General features: G+C 51.7%; 1 protein-coding gene across 1 annotated transcript in view; it reads left to right on the forward strand.

The window, feature by feature from the left end:
• The first annotated feature begins 763 nt into the window (after positions 1 to 763).
• The window catches only part of LOC142904718 (forkhead box protein O6-like), a 34,391-nt gene continuing 16,299 nt past the window's right edge, over positions 764 to 18,855 (forward strand). Inside the window, exons 1-2 of the mRNA XM_076050988.1 lie at positions 764 to 1,904; positions 1,992 to 2,484. Coding sequence (XP_075907103.1) covers positions 2,002 to 2,484 — 483 coding nt within the window. The 5' untranslated portion in view covers positions 764 to 1,904; positions 1,992 to 2,001. The remainder of the gene's footprint in view (positions 1,905 to 1,991; positions 2,485 to 18,855) is intronic.

Here is an 18,855-nt window from a genome sequence, read left to right on the forward strand (position 1 = left end):
CCCGCCCCCCTCCGTGTTTGAGTGTGGCACTCAAACTCCACTGTATGGGCTCATGAATAAGTGATACTGCCCCCACGGCGACCATCAACGGAACAGGTGTGAACGCGCGTATAACGTGAATGGGACTAAAATAGACCATGAGCTCAGCATTTCTTTGCCGTATCTGGGAAAAAAAAAATATGATTGTTTCACATGGAGGGGAAAACAGACATCAGGCTCCACTTTGCTGTCAGGTTTGAAAGGGAGAAGCGAGGGCTGTGATGAATCAGATTTACTCGCACCGCGTTCAGACTTGGCAGAAGTGATATGAGGTTGAAGTGTGTGTGTGTGTGCGTTTTAAAGTCTCTTCACCAATTTCTTTTCTCCCCCCCCACCCCCCCTCCAGCCTCTGGGGGGGAAAAGCCCCTATTTCACTTCACTGCTCCCAGATTAAAATCTAGCGTTACCTAATCTCTCTTAATCTGGACTAAATCTGTCTAATCGGCACAGAAAATGGCACTCGCTGTTGAATAGCCCGCAAATAATCAGCGAGAGGTGAAGCGAAGCATCACCGCGGGAGAGTTCCCCTCGAGGGGCCAAGTTGGACTGTGCACGTGTTCCCGGCTGGTCACACGCACATTAGAGTTGGAAAAAAAAAAAAAGAGGAAAAAAAAAAATCGTCATGATCATGTTGCAGTTATTGACACGGATTTTGGCTCTCACGCATACTAAAAAAAAAAATAATAAAAAAAAATCAACCTTTCAATAAAAACGTGAGTTTTGGGATTTAAAAGAACCCGAATAAGTCTTTTCAGTTTGCTCCGCCTTTCTAATTACCAGAGACATGCAGGGAAACAGGCGGGCGAGACTTCTGGATTTGACCGTAATTACGTTTCGCGGAGTAGCCTATTGATTTGGTCGCGCGCACTCCAATTGGCAGCATCTCCACTACAGCGCCGGCGCGTCACAGTCGCTCCACACCGACGGGGCGAGTTGTAAGCAAATGAGAACATGTGAAGGATCCGGGCGAGAGGGAGGCACCGCCACCGAGGCTCCTCATCCATCCGAACAAGTGGATTCTTTTTTTTATTTTTATTTTTTTTTAACTATTGTTATTATATCGGAGTCATTTCTTTTTGATCGCATCCCACGTTTCATTTTTTCCCCCCTCTCCCACACCCCTGGCTGTTAATGTATCGATTGGTCACGTGCGGACGGCTCCTTCGTCCCCAATAGCAGACAGTTGGGTGCCGCTCGCGCTGAATGGACTTGAACGTGCCGCTCGCTGACGCCGGCTGCCGTCGGCGCACACTGGAAGGTTGAATAATTGACGGTGATCACATCACGCAGTATCGCCTCCTCCTCGGCGGATGCACTCTGCAGCTCCGGTGATTTTTCTTCTTTTTTTTTTTCCTTCTCCTCCTCCTCCTCCTCTCATTTCTCCTGCTCCTTCCTGAGGATTTAGCGAGCGTCGCCGCGTAGTAGTAGGACACAGAATATATGCACGATATTGCTCCTCCGCTGAAATATCATCTGTTGCTGCGACTGGATGGAACAGCCTCCCGGTGACTGGCTCTGGCTCCACTCGACTCGACTCGACTCGTCTTGAGATGATGTGCGGCTGAGCGCGGGGATTTTTTTTTCTTCTTCCTTCTTCTTATATATCAACATTTGACGGTTTTTTTTTTGGTTTCATCTTCTTCCTTCTTTTGTTCCTGAGCTCTCCGGGGGAAAAATGGACGAAATATTGTTATTACTTTTATTACTTCTCCTGTCTCTACACGCACGGCTGCGATTCTGCTTGTAATCCACGATGACCCCACTCCGCTAAATAGCCTCTTATTCATTCAGACTGTAATATTCACAGCGGGGGCAGATTCTCGACGTGAATTCCACGTGATTTCGACTGCGGGGGGATTGTGGAGGTATTTTTTTTTTTTTTTTTAATACATACAAATTTATCTATTCCAACATTATTTTTGTCCGCTGTTTGATTCATCCCGTTCTCCAAGTGAAGGGTAAATGTTGATGATGGAGGACGACGAACTGGACGCTCATCAGGTAGATTCGGATTTCGAGCCGCAGAGCCGGCCTCGCTCCTGCACCTGGCCGCTGCCCTGCCCGGAGGATTTCCCGGAGGTCAGTGGGGGTCTCCCCCTGGCCACCATCAAGGTGGAACCCGAGGACGTGCCGGCGTGCCGAGCCGGGCTGCTGGTGGGCGGAACGCCGGCGGCGGAGCTCAAGCATCCAGCCGGCATCGCGGGCGCCGCGACGCACCCATGCTTGGCCGGCGCGGCGGCGCTCGACGTGGCCGGACCGCTGCGCAAAGCCAAGTCGTCTCGGCGGAACGCGTGGGGGAACCAGTCCTACGCGGATCTCATTACCCGCGCCATTGAGAGCACCGCGGAAAAAAGACTCACGCTGTCACAGATCTACGACTGGATGGTCCGCTATGTGCCCTATTTCAAGGATAAGGGCGACAGCAACAGCTCAGCTGGCTGGAAGGTAAGGAAGAAACCATATGGGCCATCGCGATAGCTTCTCTCCCCCCCTGCCTCTGTCTGTCTCTCTGTGTGTATGTGTGCGGGGTTTTTTTTCTTCTTCTTGAGGGGTTAATCACAGAGTCAAGTGATTATACTAAGTATTATTCTTCCCCACTAAGCCACTCTGATTTCTTGCCATACACATGTCACAGTGGGATTCCGTGTCGGTTACGCATGAATGGTGCCATGCGTTATCTCGTCCTAGTTCATTACTGCCGTCAGTCACTCTGATAGATCAACGATGGCAGAAGGCAGTAGACTCTGGAGTCGAAACCGGTTTGCAAGTGTGTATAATAAAAAAAAGCTGTGCATAATTGCAGTTGCAATCAGTGCCAGGAAGAAAAAAAAAAAAGACACAGCGAAACAACAACAACAATCCTGTTGTACTCGGGCAACGGTGCCGGCTTTGCATTTTGCTCCACTTATCAGTTTCACAACACGCAGGAGGAGTGAGTGACCGCAGGTCAGCCCTCCGCACTGTAAACATTCATAGTGGTGCTCGGCGCTGACCACAGTCCACCACCAGTGTTTGTCTGGCTGTTCGCCTTAAGTAACCTCCTGGACATGTGCCCATAAGAGCCTCCTCTTCCCAGAGCCTGATCTCGTTTCTATTCATTATGGCCATCTGAGGACAGCGAGATGAGGCAGCAGCGGAGATTAGCTGGGCAATAGTGCTTGCCCCTGGGATGCACCTTTTTTGAGGCTTAGATCTTAAGACTGTTAGACCTTCAGTTTGCGTTGCGTCCATGACAACATGTAATGAGGAAGGGGAGTGTCAGCAGCCCGGCCACCTATACCATCAGAGCCTGGAGCTCGGGACAGTTTGTTACACTGTCGTAAGCGCTGCACAGAAATTTTCTTCACCACAGCAGGTGTTGACCGCAGCTATTGTTGGCAGACACGACAACAAGTGCCGCTATAAAAAGATCACTCGGGAGTATCAAGGTGTAGTACTCGCATCATGAAATGACGTCAACAAAAAGACGGAATACGAGCATGTGCCTGTCAGAAGGCAACGCGATGCGGCAGACTGAAAAGAAAATGCTGTGTTGTTTTGTAACATGAACTCCGTCGCGGGCTGTCCTCACTCGGCCTCAGCCTTAATCACAAGCACCTGACTGACACCTTAATCCTGTTCCATTAAACTTAACCATGCCACAAGGTGCGTCTCTAGGTAGGCTTCATTTCATTAGCCTTGCACTTGCACCGCGAGCCTCCAGCCACGGGGGCTCTATTTTAGCGCTTAAGTCCCAAGCTGCTATTTATGAAACTGCAAATTAGGGGGGTCAGCAGTGGCAGTCTGAGGTCCTGAGCTATTTCAAGCCATAGGCGAGACACGGGGCCCATTCCAGGTAATGATGGGGGCATTAAATAAGTCGTCGAAGGCAGGCAGCCAAAATGGTAGTAACAGGTCTGACCTGGTTTTGGATTCTAGTGCAGAAATGTAAATATACACTCAGCAGCCGCATGTGCCTTCCTAACCTTCACTGAAGCAGCAGCAGCAGCAGACGGAAATATGGTCTCGGAGCAAAAATACGCAATCAAATTTCTTTTGTTTTGTTTCTTTTGATATGTCATTGCACACCTGTAGATGTACTCAGCTTTAAAATGAAGAGAATCCCATTTGAATCTTTAAGATATTAAATGCATAATGAAATTTAGACGAGGGAGTGGAGGCGACACAGTGTGGCACAGCCAGCCAGACTGTTTCACAATTAAAAATTAAGAATTAGTCTGGAGCGTTTTCAAATGGCACCGCATTTCCCAGTTGACGCAGACAGCATCACGTCTGCATGCTTTTGTAGACAGGCAGGCAGTCAGAGGAGTGAAATATGCGGTGTAAGAAGCGCGACAACCAGCTTAGAACCGACTAAAGTCCACCCCGGATGAGACACACGGCTGCGAGGGGCCGGGGCGGCTTCAGTCCTGCAGACTGTGTCGCGAATGGATTCGACACCGGACCTGTGTGTGAAGCAAATGCATTCATGAAATTGAAATATAGGTCTCGCTGTGCCAGGCAGGGTGGGACGCGAGGTTCATAAATCTTTTTTTCCTCACAGGCGGATTCAGGTCATAGAGTTTTCTTACCCCCCCCCCCAAAAAAAAGAAAAAAGAAAATCACACTATCTGGCCTGTCATGTGATTTGAAGCAGGCCCGTCGTCACACGTTACGTTTAAAGGTCACATATTATGCAAAAGCAACCAGTGTTTTTCGAGTTTGTCAGGGGATTTTCACGAATTGAGAAAGGCCAATCCGGGACTCCTTTCGCTGCTGTACTTTTTAGAAAAAGGACACCTTGTTTATGTCTCCTGCTGAACACATGGCTCCAAGCACCGTTTTTAACCAGAGGCCTAAATTCACTCACAGGCAGAAATAAAAGCAAAAGTTTGTCCATTTGCACTCCTTCAGCAACACATCTTGTTTGAGGCCAAACAGGTTCCTTCTTATCTTTAATGATGGGGAGGAGGAGGAGGGGTGAGGGTGCTGGTCATCTGCTCCATATAAGAAGAAAAAAAAATTACACCAGCAGTGCAGTTAGCGTAGGAGGCAGGTGGACAGAAGTTGGAGCTAATGGTGGTGGGTGGTGGTGGTCACTCTTGAGCGCAGTATATGTGGCCTCTGTCGAGAGAGAGAGAAAAAAATTATCCTCACATGTAGATTAAATTATGCTGCCTGGACTATTATTGGGTTCGAGACGAGATGCTGGCTCGATGATGGATACTAGACGGCCACTATGCCAAGACAGTACCATTAAGCTCCTATAAATACCTAATGGCATCTGCCTTCTAGGAAGGCTGCAGTGACCTGAGGTCACCACCCCGCCTCCACACACACACACACACACCCAATCACCTCTTTACTAAAAAGAGGTTTGCGAAGATTTGTGTTATTGTGAGTCGATTAGCCTTTCCTGTCTGTGTGTGCCTGTGTGTGTGTGTGTGTGTGTGTGTGTGTGTGTGTGTGTGTGTGTTAGTGGTGGCAGCGACACGGATTAGTTGAACATTGGCTGGCCTCTAGTTAAGAGCCTCTGTAACGTCGGCCAACGTGCAAATTTGCAGGTTTGCAGCTCGACTAAAGTTAGAGATTTGAGCTTTGGGGAAACCCTGAGTGTACGGTTGCGTCTCCGGCCTCTATGGTTAATTATATGAGGATCCATGTGTGCGGGAGACGCACGTGTCAGTGGCAACAAAGCATTGTGTGCGTGTCTGTGTGGGTAGTGCAAGGGGGGAGGGGCTGTCTGCTTCTGTAGGCGTGCATGTTTTTGGCCCGCACTGATTGGTGTGACAGCGCGTCGTTGCCGAAAAATGGCGCGTAGTAGTGTGTATCGCTCCTGACACAGTAATGCCGGTAATTGTGGGGTGTAAAGGGAACGGGGTGAGGGGACTGCAGGAGAAGAAGCTTGGGTTGGGAGTAGGGATGTTCAATATTGACTTTTTTGCCAATCTCCCAATATTGTCCAACTCCTGATTTCCGAAACCGATATCAGCCGATATGAACCGATACCGGTCTATGCGGCCTGGAATTAACACATTATGGCTCATTTGTATTGGGATGTCCCACACGATGTCGTCAGGTACGAACGAGCTATTTTTGTTGGCAGCCCGCCACCACTGAAACCACTCTGCTGAAACACGTGCGTCGCTTGCTGTTATGCTTCGATGCGGTTTGATGACATCATCAGGCATAGTAGAGACGAGTAAAGTATTGTTATTTACTATTTAGTGGTACCAGGAAATTTGAGGAATTCATTCTTTGGCATAACTACTAAATTAGAGAAATAAAAAAAAAGACGCCTTTTAAAATAAGTATTTTCATAATCATTTTTATCATACCGATACTGATATTTTCCGATATTAATTTTTAATGCCTTTATCGGTCGATAATATCAGGAGGCCAGTAATATCGGACTTCCCTAGTAGGGAGGGTGTTTTTTCTTTTTCTTTATTGAATCATATCGACTGGCCGTAGTAATATTTGTATTCAACAATGTTATCAGTGTATGACACCTAATCAAACCTATTCGAATTTTACTGTTTGCCTTTGTGCCAGCTCTGTTTATCTTGCACTCTGCTTTTAAAAGTCCAAGAAGTGGCTCAGCTCAGCTCAGCTCAGCTCTGCTCCGCTCTGCTCAGCTCTGCTCTGCCCGGATGTGTTTTGCAGTGTGGCGCTGAGGGCAACCCCATGCCAGGGAGCTGTGCGGCAGGTCGGCCAGGGTGCCACGGCAGTCGCCCAGACACTTTAATCCAAAGAGACTTGATTGTTCTATTTATGAAGCGTCTTTAGAAGAGCGCTCTGCGCTGGGCCAGCAGGGGCAGAAGTTCACCACCAGGCTCCTTCCAAGTGCAGGGAAGTCGTGCCGGGTTGTTGGACGTGAGTGACACGGAGTGATGGAGGGAGAGTGAAGGAGAGGGAAAGAGAGACTGGTGGCGGCGAGGGCAGATCGGCTTCCTGTAAAGTTTTCACAGGCAATCGGCTGCGAACGGTGTTACTTTATCTAATTGATTTCTCGCTTAAGAGACAGACTTTTGTAATCCCCTGTCACCGTGTGTGGGCTCACGGCGGCAGAAGCACAAAAAAAAAAAAGAAGAAGAAGAAAAGAATGAAGGAGAAGAAAGACGATGACATCTGTCAAACACGAGGGACATGAAAGTCAAACGTGCAGGAGAGATCGTGTTTGACGGAAGCTTAGCGTGACGCGGGGAGGATGCGGAAGGTGTGCGTCTCTCCGTGTGCGGTTGCGGGCACGTGTTGCACAATAGTGCAGGTCGGAGGTTCTGATGGGGTGTTGGTGGGGGAAGTGGGGCGGCTGCAAAGTGTTCTAGACTTAAGCTGATTCATATTTTGCCCACCGCCTCGGCTCAGGAGAGCAGAGTCATTTGAGAGTGTGTCAGACACGCACGCACGCAGACACACACACACACAAACACACACACCGCACTCACACACACACACACACACACACACACACTCTGAGAACGACGTACGGTGCGCGCTGGGCAGATTTAACGCTCGCATTTACGATCGCTTCGCGTCTCCGCTTGGCAGGAGCCGGTTTTTGGGTCGAGGCGCCGCATTCAGGGTGAGCCAGCCGGCCCACTCGCTCTCTCTCTCTCTCTCTCTCTCTCTCTCTCTCTCTCCCTCTCTCTCGCACACCTTTCTTGCTGCCGCCTGCCGCCGTCGCAGCCTTCAGGCAGCGGCTGGCGTGGCAGCTCATTTCCCACTGAAAATGACAAATGTACATGCAAATTACCCGGCGCACCGGCGCGCATTCAAAAAAACCAGGAGACGGCAATCAGGAGACGGTAATGTGAAAAACAGTGTTGCATCGCCTTTGATATTACTCGCCTCCGTTTTTATCGCCCCATCTCGCCAAACGCGCGCCGATATCTTGTCTTTAATCTCCCCGCCTTTCTCCCCGTGGCTCCGCCCACATATTAGAGCTTATATATACATTTATTTGTCAGTCTGCTCTTTTTTGGCACGGGCTAAATGAGGTGAAGAGACTGTTTTTCTTTCTTCTTCTCTTCCTCCTCTCTGGGGTGCGTCGGATTCAGGAATATGAGCTCCAGCAGTCTCCCGCCAGTGATCGAGAGCGACTTAAGCGCGGGCCGCCTCCTCTTATCTATAAGAGAAATCTCAAATCTCGCATTATCTGGGAGATAATGGGATAACAATGGTGAATTTTCCTCTCAGCCATGCCTGCCTCTTTTGGAGCAGAACAGAGGGAGGAGGGAGGGAGGGAGGGAGGGTTGTGGCGGGGTGGGGTGGGGGTGAGACCGTCAAATTCTCAATTCGACGGGCTTGAACTAATTTGGGTGTTCGCCTCGGCTGAGATGAACTTCAGCTGTTGGAGCCCATCTCGCAAAGGAAAAAACCCACTAAGTGTTGCTCTGGGAGCGTTTTCAGCAGCAGTGTGGGGACGTTTTTTCTTTTTTTTCCCCTTTTCTCTCGGGGGAGGAAAATCTTCTTCAGGTCCAGTCAGAAGAAAAGAAACATCGCAGTGAACGCTGTCCGTCTCCTCCTCTTTTTTTTCCTTGCACTGGTTACAGTGTTGCAGCACGCGCCTCTATAGCGCCGTTATAACACATAAACACAACACGCTTGCGCCTTTGCCCGAACTACCCATGGAGGAACACTCTGTTCCTGGGTGGGGGAGGATTTTCTTTTTGGGGAAGGCAGCGGTGGGCGGGGTCCTCAGAGTGACTTTTTCTGTTTTTTTTTTTTTTGCTGCTTGCTTGCTGTTTTGAAACCTGTCCGACTGGCGGTGGCCGACGAGCTCGCGTGGGAAGGCGTGGCGGCGGGGGTTTTTTTTATGTGTATTTTTTTGGTTAAAACAGCCTGCGGATGGGAGCTCGTGGCTCGCCGAGGCCGTGTGATGTGGTGGAGGTTTGATCGGTGGTGGGGAGGAGGCGGGGTTTGGGACTAACTGAAGGTGTTGCGCCAGCGTCTGATGTCGAGGACGCCTCCCGTTGTTTGAGCTTCGCCGCTGCCGTGCGATAGAAGTGGGAGGGAACTGTCAGAGATCTCGTTTGTTTCGGGGGTGGGGGGGTGGGGGGGGGGGTGGGGGGGTGATGTGTCATGCTGTAGCTTTTTTGGACACACACACACACACACACACACACACACACGAGCCCAAGGCATTGAGCCACAACACCCACGTTTCAATAAAAGTGGAGTAAATGTTACGCGCTCCGGCACCGCTCGGCCTCCAGCTACATCCCGCTCCGACTCGGGGTCGCACTCACGGAAAAATGTGTTGTATTTATCATTTCCTGCTTGTTCTTCTGTTCCTCTTCTCCTCCTTTTTTTTTTTCAATTCCGCTCTTCACAGCGCCGAGCAAAAAAAGCAGGTGAATCCCACATCTTTTGGCCGCTCGGCTCGCCGTGGTACCGCTTCCGCTCGCGGATCCCGGAGTAAAATCATTTTTCCATTCACGGCGCGGAAGCCAACGTGAGTAATAAGCAAGAAGTGACTCATCCAAACCACTGGCTCAGAGACGAGATACCTCTGCGTGCCGTCGTTGAGGAAATTCTCATTGTTAGCGAAGCCGCCCGTCAGATGTGCACGCCGAGGGGGTCACGTCAGGCACGTGACGTAAAAATAGACGCTGTTCCAACACAGAGGCGGGTCAGTTTCAGTCGGACGGCGGCAACGAGTGGCCAAATCTTGACAAATGTTACATTCTGATTTGAAGTGTGTGGGACTGAAACCTTGTGTTTTTTTTTCTCCTGTCACTCTCCATGAACGGCAGCGAGCCTGTTGCTCATCCGCGGCGCCGTGTGATTGTCGCGTGTACGTAGGTGCATTTTTCCGCCCCTTTATTTCCCTGCGTCAGACTGCGTGTGCGTGTGTGTGTGCGTGTGTGTGTGTGTGTGTGCGTGTGCGTGTGCGTGTGTGTGTGTGTGAGAGAGAGAGACAGTGCGTCTGTGCATGTGTGCTCGTGGGTGTATTGGGGGGGGTTGATGGGCTCAGTGGGAGCCCGGGTCCCGGGGGAACAGCTCTCGTTAATAATTCAGACGAGGCTCATTATCAAGGCAGCGCAGATTTCTCCCTGATTCCACCTTAATTGCAGGCAGGCTGCTCCACTCAGGCAGGCGGTAGTCACGCTGGGTCGACTCTCTCTCTCTCTCTCTCTCTCTCTCTCTCTCTCTCGCTCTCTCTCTCTCTTCCCCTCCACCCCCTCCACCACCACCACCACCACAGGGCCCAGCTCCCTCTGCCAGCGCTCGCCCTTCTCGCAGCAAGACGGCCTCGGGCTAGCATTCCCCGTATTAGCATGCACCTTTAATAGCTGCAACATACTGTGAACATGCCGTGTGTTTTTTTTTTTTTCCATACTTAAAGATGTGCCTCGTATGTTTGGGATGCGGCCCACTGCACAGCTTGGGCCAACGCTGAGGAACGTTGTGTTTTTTTATTTTGGCCAATATGCCGGCGGTGCAAAGCGAAGGTCCATTTTGCCGGTTTCATGCGCAAACTCCGACTGAAATTTCTTGTGTAAGGTGGAAAAAAACACAAAAATATCAAGTTTCTCCGTGAGAAATTAGAACAGAAACATTCAAAGGTTTTGTGCTGATTTATGCCGCGTGCAAATCAGAGTATTCATCGGTTTGTTTTGTTGTCAAATCAAATGTGATAACGGACAGCTGACTTGATATTTTCAGTATATTCAAAATGCTCCAAACCACCATCGTCGCCGCACGTTTTGCCATTTTCTATTTTACAGACTTTAAAAAAAAAAAAAAAAGAAAAAGAAAACCCATAATCGATAAGGAAAATAATCGTTATTGCTTCCCGGTAGGTTGCATGATTTACGCCCTGGTTGGGATTTGAAGTGCCACTCGCGCTGACAGATCAATCTAACACATTGGCGGCATAATGAAGGCCTGTGATAATGCACACATCACACAGCCTAATGTGTTTTGCTTGGGTAATATGTGTTGTGAAATATTGTAATGGCGGGTTTATCCTTGAAATAGCCTATAGCATATTATCATACTGATGACACTGTAAAACGCGTGTTGCCGTGATGGATATCGGGGCTACAGTCACCCCCCCGAACAGCCCCCCCCCGCCCAGCCCATCTATAGGCTTATGTAATGTATCTTGTCTTTATAATTTACACTGACTGATGGGTTTTCATTCCGTCCATTCAGTGGAGCCCTGCCGAGACAGAGCGACATAATGGGCCCGATCTTGTCATACATGTATATGAATATTTCAAATCAAGTCGTTGCGGCTCGATGGGGGCTTTAGATAAACAACGCAGATGCTTCTTCTTCTTCTTCTTCTTCTGCCCCCTCCGCCCCTCCGCCCCTCCACCCTTCGCTCTCGCCACAAGATGAAGTGCGCTCCGAGCCGTATTTCTCTCCCGGCCACAAAACTCACTTCCCACAAATCACGCTGCCCATATTTCCTAATTCAATTTTTCTCTTCGTCGTCGGATATCTCTTCCTGTATGCGCGGGGATTGATGGCCGTCGCGCCCCTCCCCCCCCCCCCCCCCCCCCCCGTGTGTAAATGTGTGCGTTTTGCGCGCGTGCATATTGCCGTGTTTGTCCCTGAGAAAGAGATGATGTATGCCGAGCTAAACGGTGTATTTCAGCGCTCCGCTCTCGCTTCGTCTCTGGGACCAACCCCCTTTTTCCTGGCAGCCACGTGCTGCCGGGTCTCTCGCTCCTGAGCCGACTGTCCATCACCCCCCCTCCCCAACTCCGCCCTCGCTCGCCCCCACACTGTGGCGTTGGTGGGGGGGGGGGGGGGGGGGGGGTGGCGTATGAAGGCCGTCAATCAGTTTACCTGAGCCCGGCGGTCCGGGCGAGTGATGGAGGGCGCCGCCTCACAAAAGGGAAATGTAGTTAACGTTGACTGATTGGAGCAGGTGGGGAGAGGGAGGTGGGAGGGGGGGAGGGAGAGAGGGAGAGAGGGAGAGAGGGAGAGAGGAATGGGAAGGAAGGAGCGGAGGAGAGGAGAAGAGTTACGTCCGAGAAAGGTGCTTGTTATGCTGATCCAGCCGTGACGGATGGATGGGCAGCAGCACCGGAGGTCACCTCAGGTGCTGCTGCTGCTGCTGCTGCTGGTTGGGATTCAGTGCAGTGCCCACCGCTCCCCACTCACCCACCCAACGATGCCCAACAGGAGAAAACAAAAAAACCTGACCTTGACGAGGGAGTGGCCGGAGGTCGTGCCGCCGCTCTCCGGGTCGGACCGGGCGGCACCGCAGCATTTTGTTGGGGTGCGAAGCGAAAGCGTGTGCGAGCTGATGTGTGTGAGAGCCGACATCTGTGAGGACCAGGTGACGCTGAGGAGACCAGCTGGGGTCCAGGAGGGAGGGAGGGAGGGAGTGTGTGTGTGTGTGTGTGTGTGTGTGTGTGTGTGTGTGTGTGTGCGTCCACGTGTGTGTGTGTGTGTGTATGTATTTAGGTGTGTGTTTGTGCGTGTGTGCGTCCACGTGTGTGTGTGTGTGTGTATGTATGTATTTAGGTGTGTGTGTGCATGTGTGTGCGCACGTGTGTGCGTGCGCGCATGTTTGTCTGTATGTATGTATGTAGGTGTGCGTGTGTGTGTGCGTGCGTGTGTGTGTGTGTAGATGTGTGCGTGTGTGAAGGTGTGTGTGTGATTTAAGATGGGGGGGGGGTTACGGCCGGCCAGCGGTGTGGTGTAACCCCCCCCCCGGTGGCTGGGTGCTGTGTGTGTCAGTGTGGTGCTGGATGTGGGTCAGGACGCTGGCTGGCCTGCTGCAGTCTTTAGTATGCCGGCCGTGTGAGGTCTGAACTCCCCGGTCCGCTCGTCGCCCCGAGTGAACCGACCACGTCTGCCTCGCCGCCTCCTCCTTCTTCTTCTTCTTCTTCTTCTTCAGGTCCCCCTTCTTTTCTCCACCCCCCCCCCCCCCACTCTCTCTCCTCTGTGCCAAGAGCCTTTCTTCCATCCCCTCCTCCGTCTCCCCGCCTTTCCTCCCCCCTCCTCCGCTAACCCCGGGCTTCTTCTTCCTCCTTTTCTCATGCTCTCTTCTCCACTGTCACTCACTGGCGGCTCTCCTCTTCCCTCCTCACTTGTTCTATTTCACACTCGCCGTCCGCTTCATAAAGTAGCCTTTTTATCACTCATTTCCCCCCCTTCCCCTGCTCATTTCTCCTGCTCCTTTCATGTGCTTTTGAAATCCCCTTTTCATCTTTAGCTCTCCCTCCCTCCCTCGCTCTCTGGCTCTCTGCGTCCCTCACGCACACACACACACACACACACACACACACACACACACACACACACACACACACACGCGCACACACACACGCACGCGCACGCACACTGGCTCATTCAGTCATTCTTTTATTATTCCAAAACTAAAGTGATAAATGGCTCTCTTTCTTCTCCGTAAATGTCACTCGGGGAATTGTCTCTGCTCATTGATTGACTGGAGCGGGGAGGGATGGCCACACATGCACCGGCACCGCCCGTCGTGCATGCACACGTGCGCGAGCAGCGGGCAGAAATCGGAGAGAGAGAGAGAGAGCGATGGAGAGGGAAAGATGGGGAGGGGGGGGGGCGGGGGCATGATCTATCATTAGACATGCAGCTTGACGGGGGGCCGCTGCCCACCGGACTTGACATCTGCCCCTCCCCCTCCCTCTCCTCCCTCTCCTCCCCCCCCTCCCCCCTCCCCCCTCGGGCTCGGCTCGCAGGTCCAGTCCTCCCTCGCCGAGGCCACGACATCATTTGAGGAAACTTTGGTGCGGCTGGTTTGTAATGAAACATCAATTCTCGACAGGACTTGGCATGTGCAGGAGTGCTGGGAAGCAGCGGCCCAACCAGAGATCAATCACAGTTAAACAATTACAACTGGCAGGCCGCTCTGCTTTTTCCATTCTTTTCCCTTTTTTTTTTTGTTCACCCCTCACAGTTATTTCTTTTCCAAAAAAAAAAAATATATATATATATAAAAGCCGACGTGACGCCGTTCACATCATTCGGCGTTCGCCGGGCGAGGGCTCCTCGATCCGGACCGGCGTTGCCACATGTGCGCGACTTAGTCGGGGTTAATAATGCTCAGTCATTTCCTTAATGTCTCACTCACACGCTGCCCGAGGCGCTGCAGCTTGATAAAGGTCAAGGCTACTGGTGGTTACATGTCATCTTCCCTTATTTCATGCTCTTCACTGCACAGCGGGAGGTGTTTGGGGGTTGGGGGAGGGGTATGGGGGAGAGTCCACAGCCAGCCAGCCAGCCAGCCAGCCAGCCAGCCAGGCAACAAAGCCAGTCAGTATGTCTTCATTCTCAGAAGCAGGATAAAGGGATTTAAATAGGGACCCGGCGAGTCCGGGGGTGGCTGGCTCAGTCAATGAAGAGGGTACGAAAATATTAAATTGACAGAGAGAGAAAGAGAGAGGGGGGGGGTTTAGAGAAGATGCGTTGAGAGAAGCGAGGGCGCGGGGAGGAGAAGGGAGAGCTTTGAATGGAAGGGAGGAGATAATAGGGCTTCCAAGCAGGACTGCAAGCCAGACTTGGCTGCACTTCAGCCGCACTCCGCACACTTCAGCTCGAGTGTGCGTCCATTAGTGCACTCCCCTTGCACTCAGAGGGAGCTGCCGCCGCCGCCGCCGCCGCAGCGCGCGCGTGCACACACACACACACACACACACACACACACACACACACACACAAATACACACACACGCACACCATCTATATGTAAGGTTTCCATATGTGGCTCCCAGACGCTGCCATACGTACAGTAGCTCCGCCTCCTCGCACAGTCACCCAAAAAGCCTCTTTGACCTTGTCCCACTCTGCCTGTCCTCTCTCTCTCTCTCTCTCTCTCTCTCTCTCTCTCTCTCCCTCTCTCTCTTCCACTCACACAAGCGCGAGCACACTCGCGATGTCCGCACTAGCCACCAGATTGCTTCCCGTCAAAATAAATAATTAAATGTCTGCAATAACGGCTTCCGAAAAAAGATCCCTCAATTAGTGCGAAATGGGTAAATGGCATTGGGTTGAGTCTGGGGAGGAGGAGGTGGGGTTTGGGCGGCGGGTGGGCGGGGGGTGTATATTGGAAAATGCACACACACACACACACACACACACACACACACACACAGACACACACATACACCACATATGTTACATAAGTCAAGCCGTGACCCAAGAAGTGTGTTTTTTTTTCTCTCCCCCACCCCTTTAACGCAGTTGTGCAATGGTAATTTGCCCCCTTCAACCCTGTGGCAATCAGCTTAGCAAAGTCCTCTCCTAAATCCTTACAAGTGATCCAGTCCCAAATAGCAGCTGGGGAGGATCGAGTTTGAACGGCAGAGAGGTGGGAGAGGGGTCGCCGCTCTCTCTGTGTGTGTGTGTGTGTGTGTGTGTGTGTGTGTGTGTGCGTGTGTGTGTGTGTGTGTGTGTGTGTGTGCAGTCTGTGGCCGTTGGCTCGGGGCGAGGCCAGGTGTGGGAGACTTTGCCGTATCACGGTGACATGAGAGCAAAGGTCTCAGTAAAGCCTTTTAAGAACTCAGACATTAAGAGCGGGGGGGGGGGTTCTCTGGGAACTACAGGAACTACAGGAACTACAGGAGCCACAGTTACTGACAGTGACCGTGGCAAACATTTGTTTCCGGTGAGATTTAAAATCTTTAGAAGTCACATGGACAAAAAGTAACGCAGACTTGTTGCATCATCTTTACGCTGTGTTGAGGTTCTCACACTGCAGCGCCGCGTCGCTCCACTCTGAGCTGTGGGAACTCTCGGAATGTTTGCTCGCCTACTACAGGAATTGAAGTCATAAATCCGCTCATTGGCTTGAAAAGTGTACTTCTGATTTTAAGAGATCAAACCAAATGATTGTTGACATTGCTGCATAAACGGTGGATTATTTAAATCCATAGATTAACCGTTCGCATCGTACGAAATCTGTAGAATTCACGTTTGGAATTGCCGCGGCCTGTTGGCTCTGCTTTAGTTTAACGTTTCCAGAGGAAGATTGCAGGTTATAGTTGAACGTCTTTAGATCCGTAATACGATAAAAAAAAAACCCAAAAAAAAAAACACTTCATTTTACCCGCAGATTACGCCGTCACTGTGTCAAGTCCGATGGGATCCGTGCGCTGTCGCTTTAAAGATGAAAAGTTCACTGTCCTCGTTTGCCTCCTGGCTGCCGGGGCCGTCTTTGTTTGCACCTGACGTGTCACGCACACGGCGGCGCGAGACGCTTTCAGGATAGTCTCACTCTCTGACTCTTCTGGAAAAAAACAAAAAAAACAAACCAAACCTTAAATCTTTCAGCAGCTCTGGCGTGGTGCCAGCTTGTATTGTTGTAATCAGCAGTCCTATAATACTAAACTACGCTCGCAGCAGGTGCCAAAAAACAAAAAACAAAAACGGAGCTTCAACCGGGACCGATGCATAACAGAGCAGGCATAATCTCCGTGTGATAAATGGGGCATCTGCGCGGCAAACAGATGGATGCCGTGAACCTCTAAACCTCGCGACCGAGAAAACTACAGCAAGTATTTACTCTCGTCGCTGGCGTAGCTACAGTAGCTCAGCGCGCGGGTCGCCTCTGTTTGCTAAATGTCAGAGTGCGACACGGCGGCGCGGCACATTTCACGGGTTTTTGGGGCTCATACAGCAGGGAACGAGGGGTGATCAGAGGGATCCCGGCGGCCGCGCTGAGGAGAAAGCGTTAGCGAGAGCTGAGCGTTAGCGAGAGCTGATCGTTAGCGAGCGCTGAGGGTTAGCGAGAGCTGAGGGTTAGCGAGAGCTGATCGTTAGCGAGCGCTGAGGGTTAGCGAGTGCTGAGGGTTAGCGAGATCTGAGGGTTAGCGAGAGCTGATTGTTAGCAAGAGCTGAGCGTTAGCGAGCGCTGAGGGTTAGCGAGCGCTGAGAGTTACCCTGCGTCACTCAACGATTGAACAATATGATGAAAATCAACTGGTTCCAATGTGTTGTATTTTACTGTGAAACGTCAACGATGTATCGGCTCCAACACTGCTCAGCTCGGCTGTCAAATAACAAAGCAAATTTCACTTTAAATCTGAAACTATGATGAACAGAATACAGGTATACTTTAAATACCTGTATTTCGTATGATACCAGCAGTTCAGTATATTATTATTTCTCTTCTTTACACACAGCGATACTTGAGACATAGTTGGGACCCGCAAAAGTGTTTTGTTTGGATGTTGTTTTCTTGAAAATACACGCCAAACTACCTGGCTTGTCGTGCAATCTTGCAATCCTCGTGTGAACCGATCGATCCGCCGCGCAAAGACGTGTTTGGTGTGAGACGGTACAGAGCGGCTCCGCACAGGCACCGCAGACGCTTTTGCTGCAAATTGGGGGTTAGCGAGGGCTGCGCGCTAGCAAACGCTGAGTGTTAGCGAGTGCTGCGACGTGGCAGATGAGCGGCTGTTGACGGGGAGCAGACGCGTTTAGACAAATGGATCGGTTTGATGGCTAGAAATGTGCAAGTGAACAAGGCGGCGGGCGGGGTGGGGGGTGAGCCCGGCTGGAGCGCGGTGATTAAGCGTGGGGCCCCGAGACTGAAGCTAGCGCGCACGTGTAGAACAGTTGTTCCACCTTGCTCGCGGTTAAGAGCAGGTCAACTAGCAATGATGCTCGCCGCGGCGAGCTGAGCGCAAGAGTGGGTGAAAATGGGAGCAATGGGGCTGAAATGGAAAGACGGGAGCCAAGACGGCGGTGGCGATGGGTGGGTGGGAGGAAGGGATGGAGGGACGGAGAGAATGGGGAAAGAGGGAGGGAGAATCTGCAGAGCGCCGCGTCTTAAGTGAGGCCACGAGCCTGAGTGATGTGGGGAAAGGGGACCGGCCGGGTCAGCCGGAGAGGCAGGGTGAAAAAGGGGGTGAGTGTGAGGGGAGGGGCTAAGATGTGTGTGTGTGTGTGTGGGGGGGGGGGGGTCTCTGCGGCGAGGTGATTGCGTGACTGAGAGGAAAGTGCACCGCTGTGTGCGTAATGCTCTCAAGACGGATATTAAGACGCGGCAGGGCCGACTGGATCGGCCGCGGCCCCTCTCACTCCCCCCCCCCCCTTCTTCCTCTCACCCCCCCTCTCCTCTTCATCTCTTCCTCCCCTCCTTCACCTCCTCTCCTCCTCCCTTCTCCTTCTCTCCTCCCATTCCTCCTTCACTTCTCCCTTCCTCTCCTCTTCATCTCTTCCTCCCCCTCCTCCTCCTCCTCCTCCTCCTCCTCCTCTCCTCCCCCGCCCCTCCCCCGCCCCTCCCCCTCTCCTCCTCTCCTCGGCTGCCTCCGCCGCTCCCTCCATGTCCGCTAATGATCCCAGCGTCCTGCCACACTGCCAGGCTGAGTGATGCCCACTGACAGTCGCACTCAGGCGGAAACGCTGCAGCGCCCCCTCCCCCCAACCCCCCCCCCCCCTTCCCCCCCACCCAACTCAACCCCCATCCTGCTACTTCCTCCTCCTCCTCCAGGAGTGCTGTGACACACACACACACACACACACACACACACGACACGGGAAGTGCAGCACTTTCTGCCGTGCGTGTATCAGCTCATGCAAAGCTGCTGACAGATGTGCATTAGCGGCGGTGCTCAGTGCCGCCGCTGGACTGTGTTTGCCTTCATCCTGCCGCGCACGTCTCCAGGAATTCTCCAGTGATGGATAGAAGTGGGATAATCACAGGTAACTCAATAACGGATCTATTTCGGCCCTGCGAGCCGTGGACATGGCAACAGTCGGAAAAACACAACACAATTACTCACCAGATGCGCAGTTTAGAGGTCGGCCAGACTCTTTCTTTATTATTATTGTTTCTTCTCAGGTGTGCTGTCACAGGTTTTTTATTTTGAAACACTTTTCTTTTTCTCC

The sequence above is a fragment of the Nelusetta ayraudi genome, unplaced genomic scaffold (assembly GCF_046127955.1).
Source record: "Nelusetta ayraudi isolate G7.1 ecotype Tasmania unplaced genomic scaffold, CSIRO-AGI_Nayr_v1 ptg000131l, whole genome shotgun sequence".
Classification (NCBI taxonomy): Eukaryota; Metazoa; Chordata; class Actinopteri; order Tetraodontiformes; family Monacanthidae; genus Nelusetta; species Nelusetta ayraudi.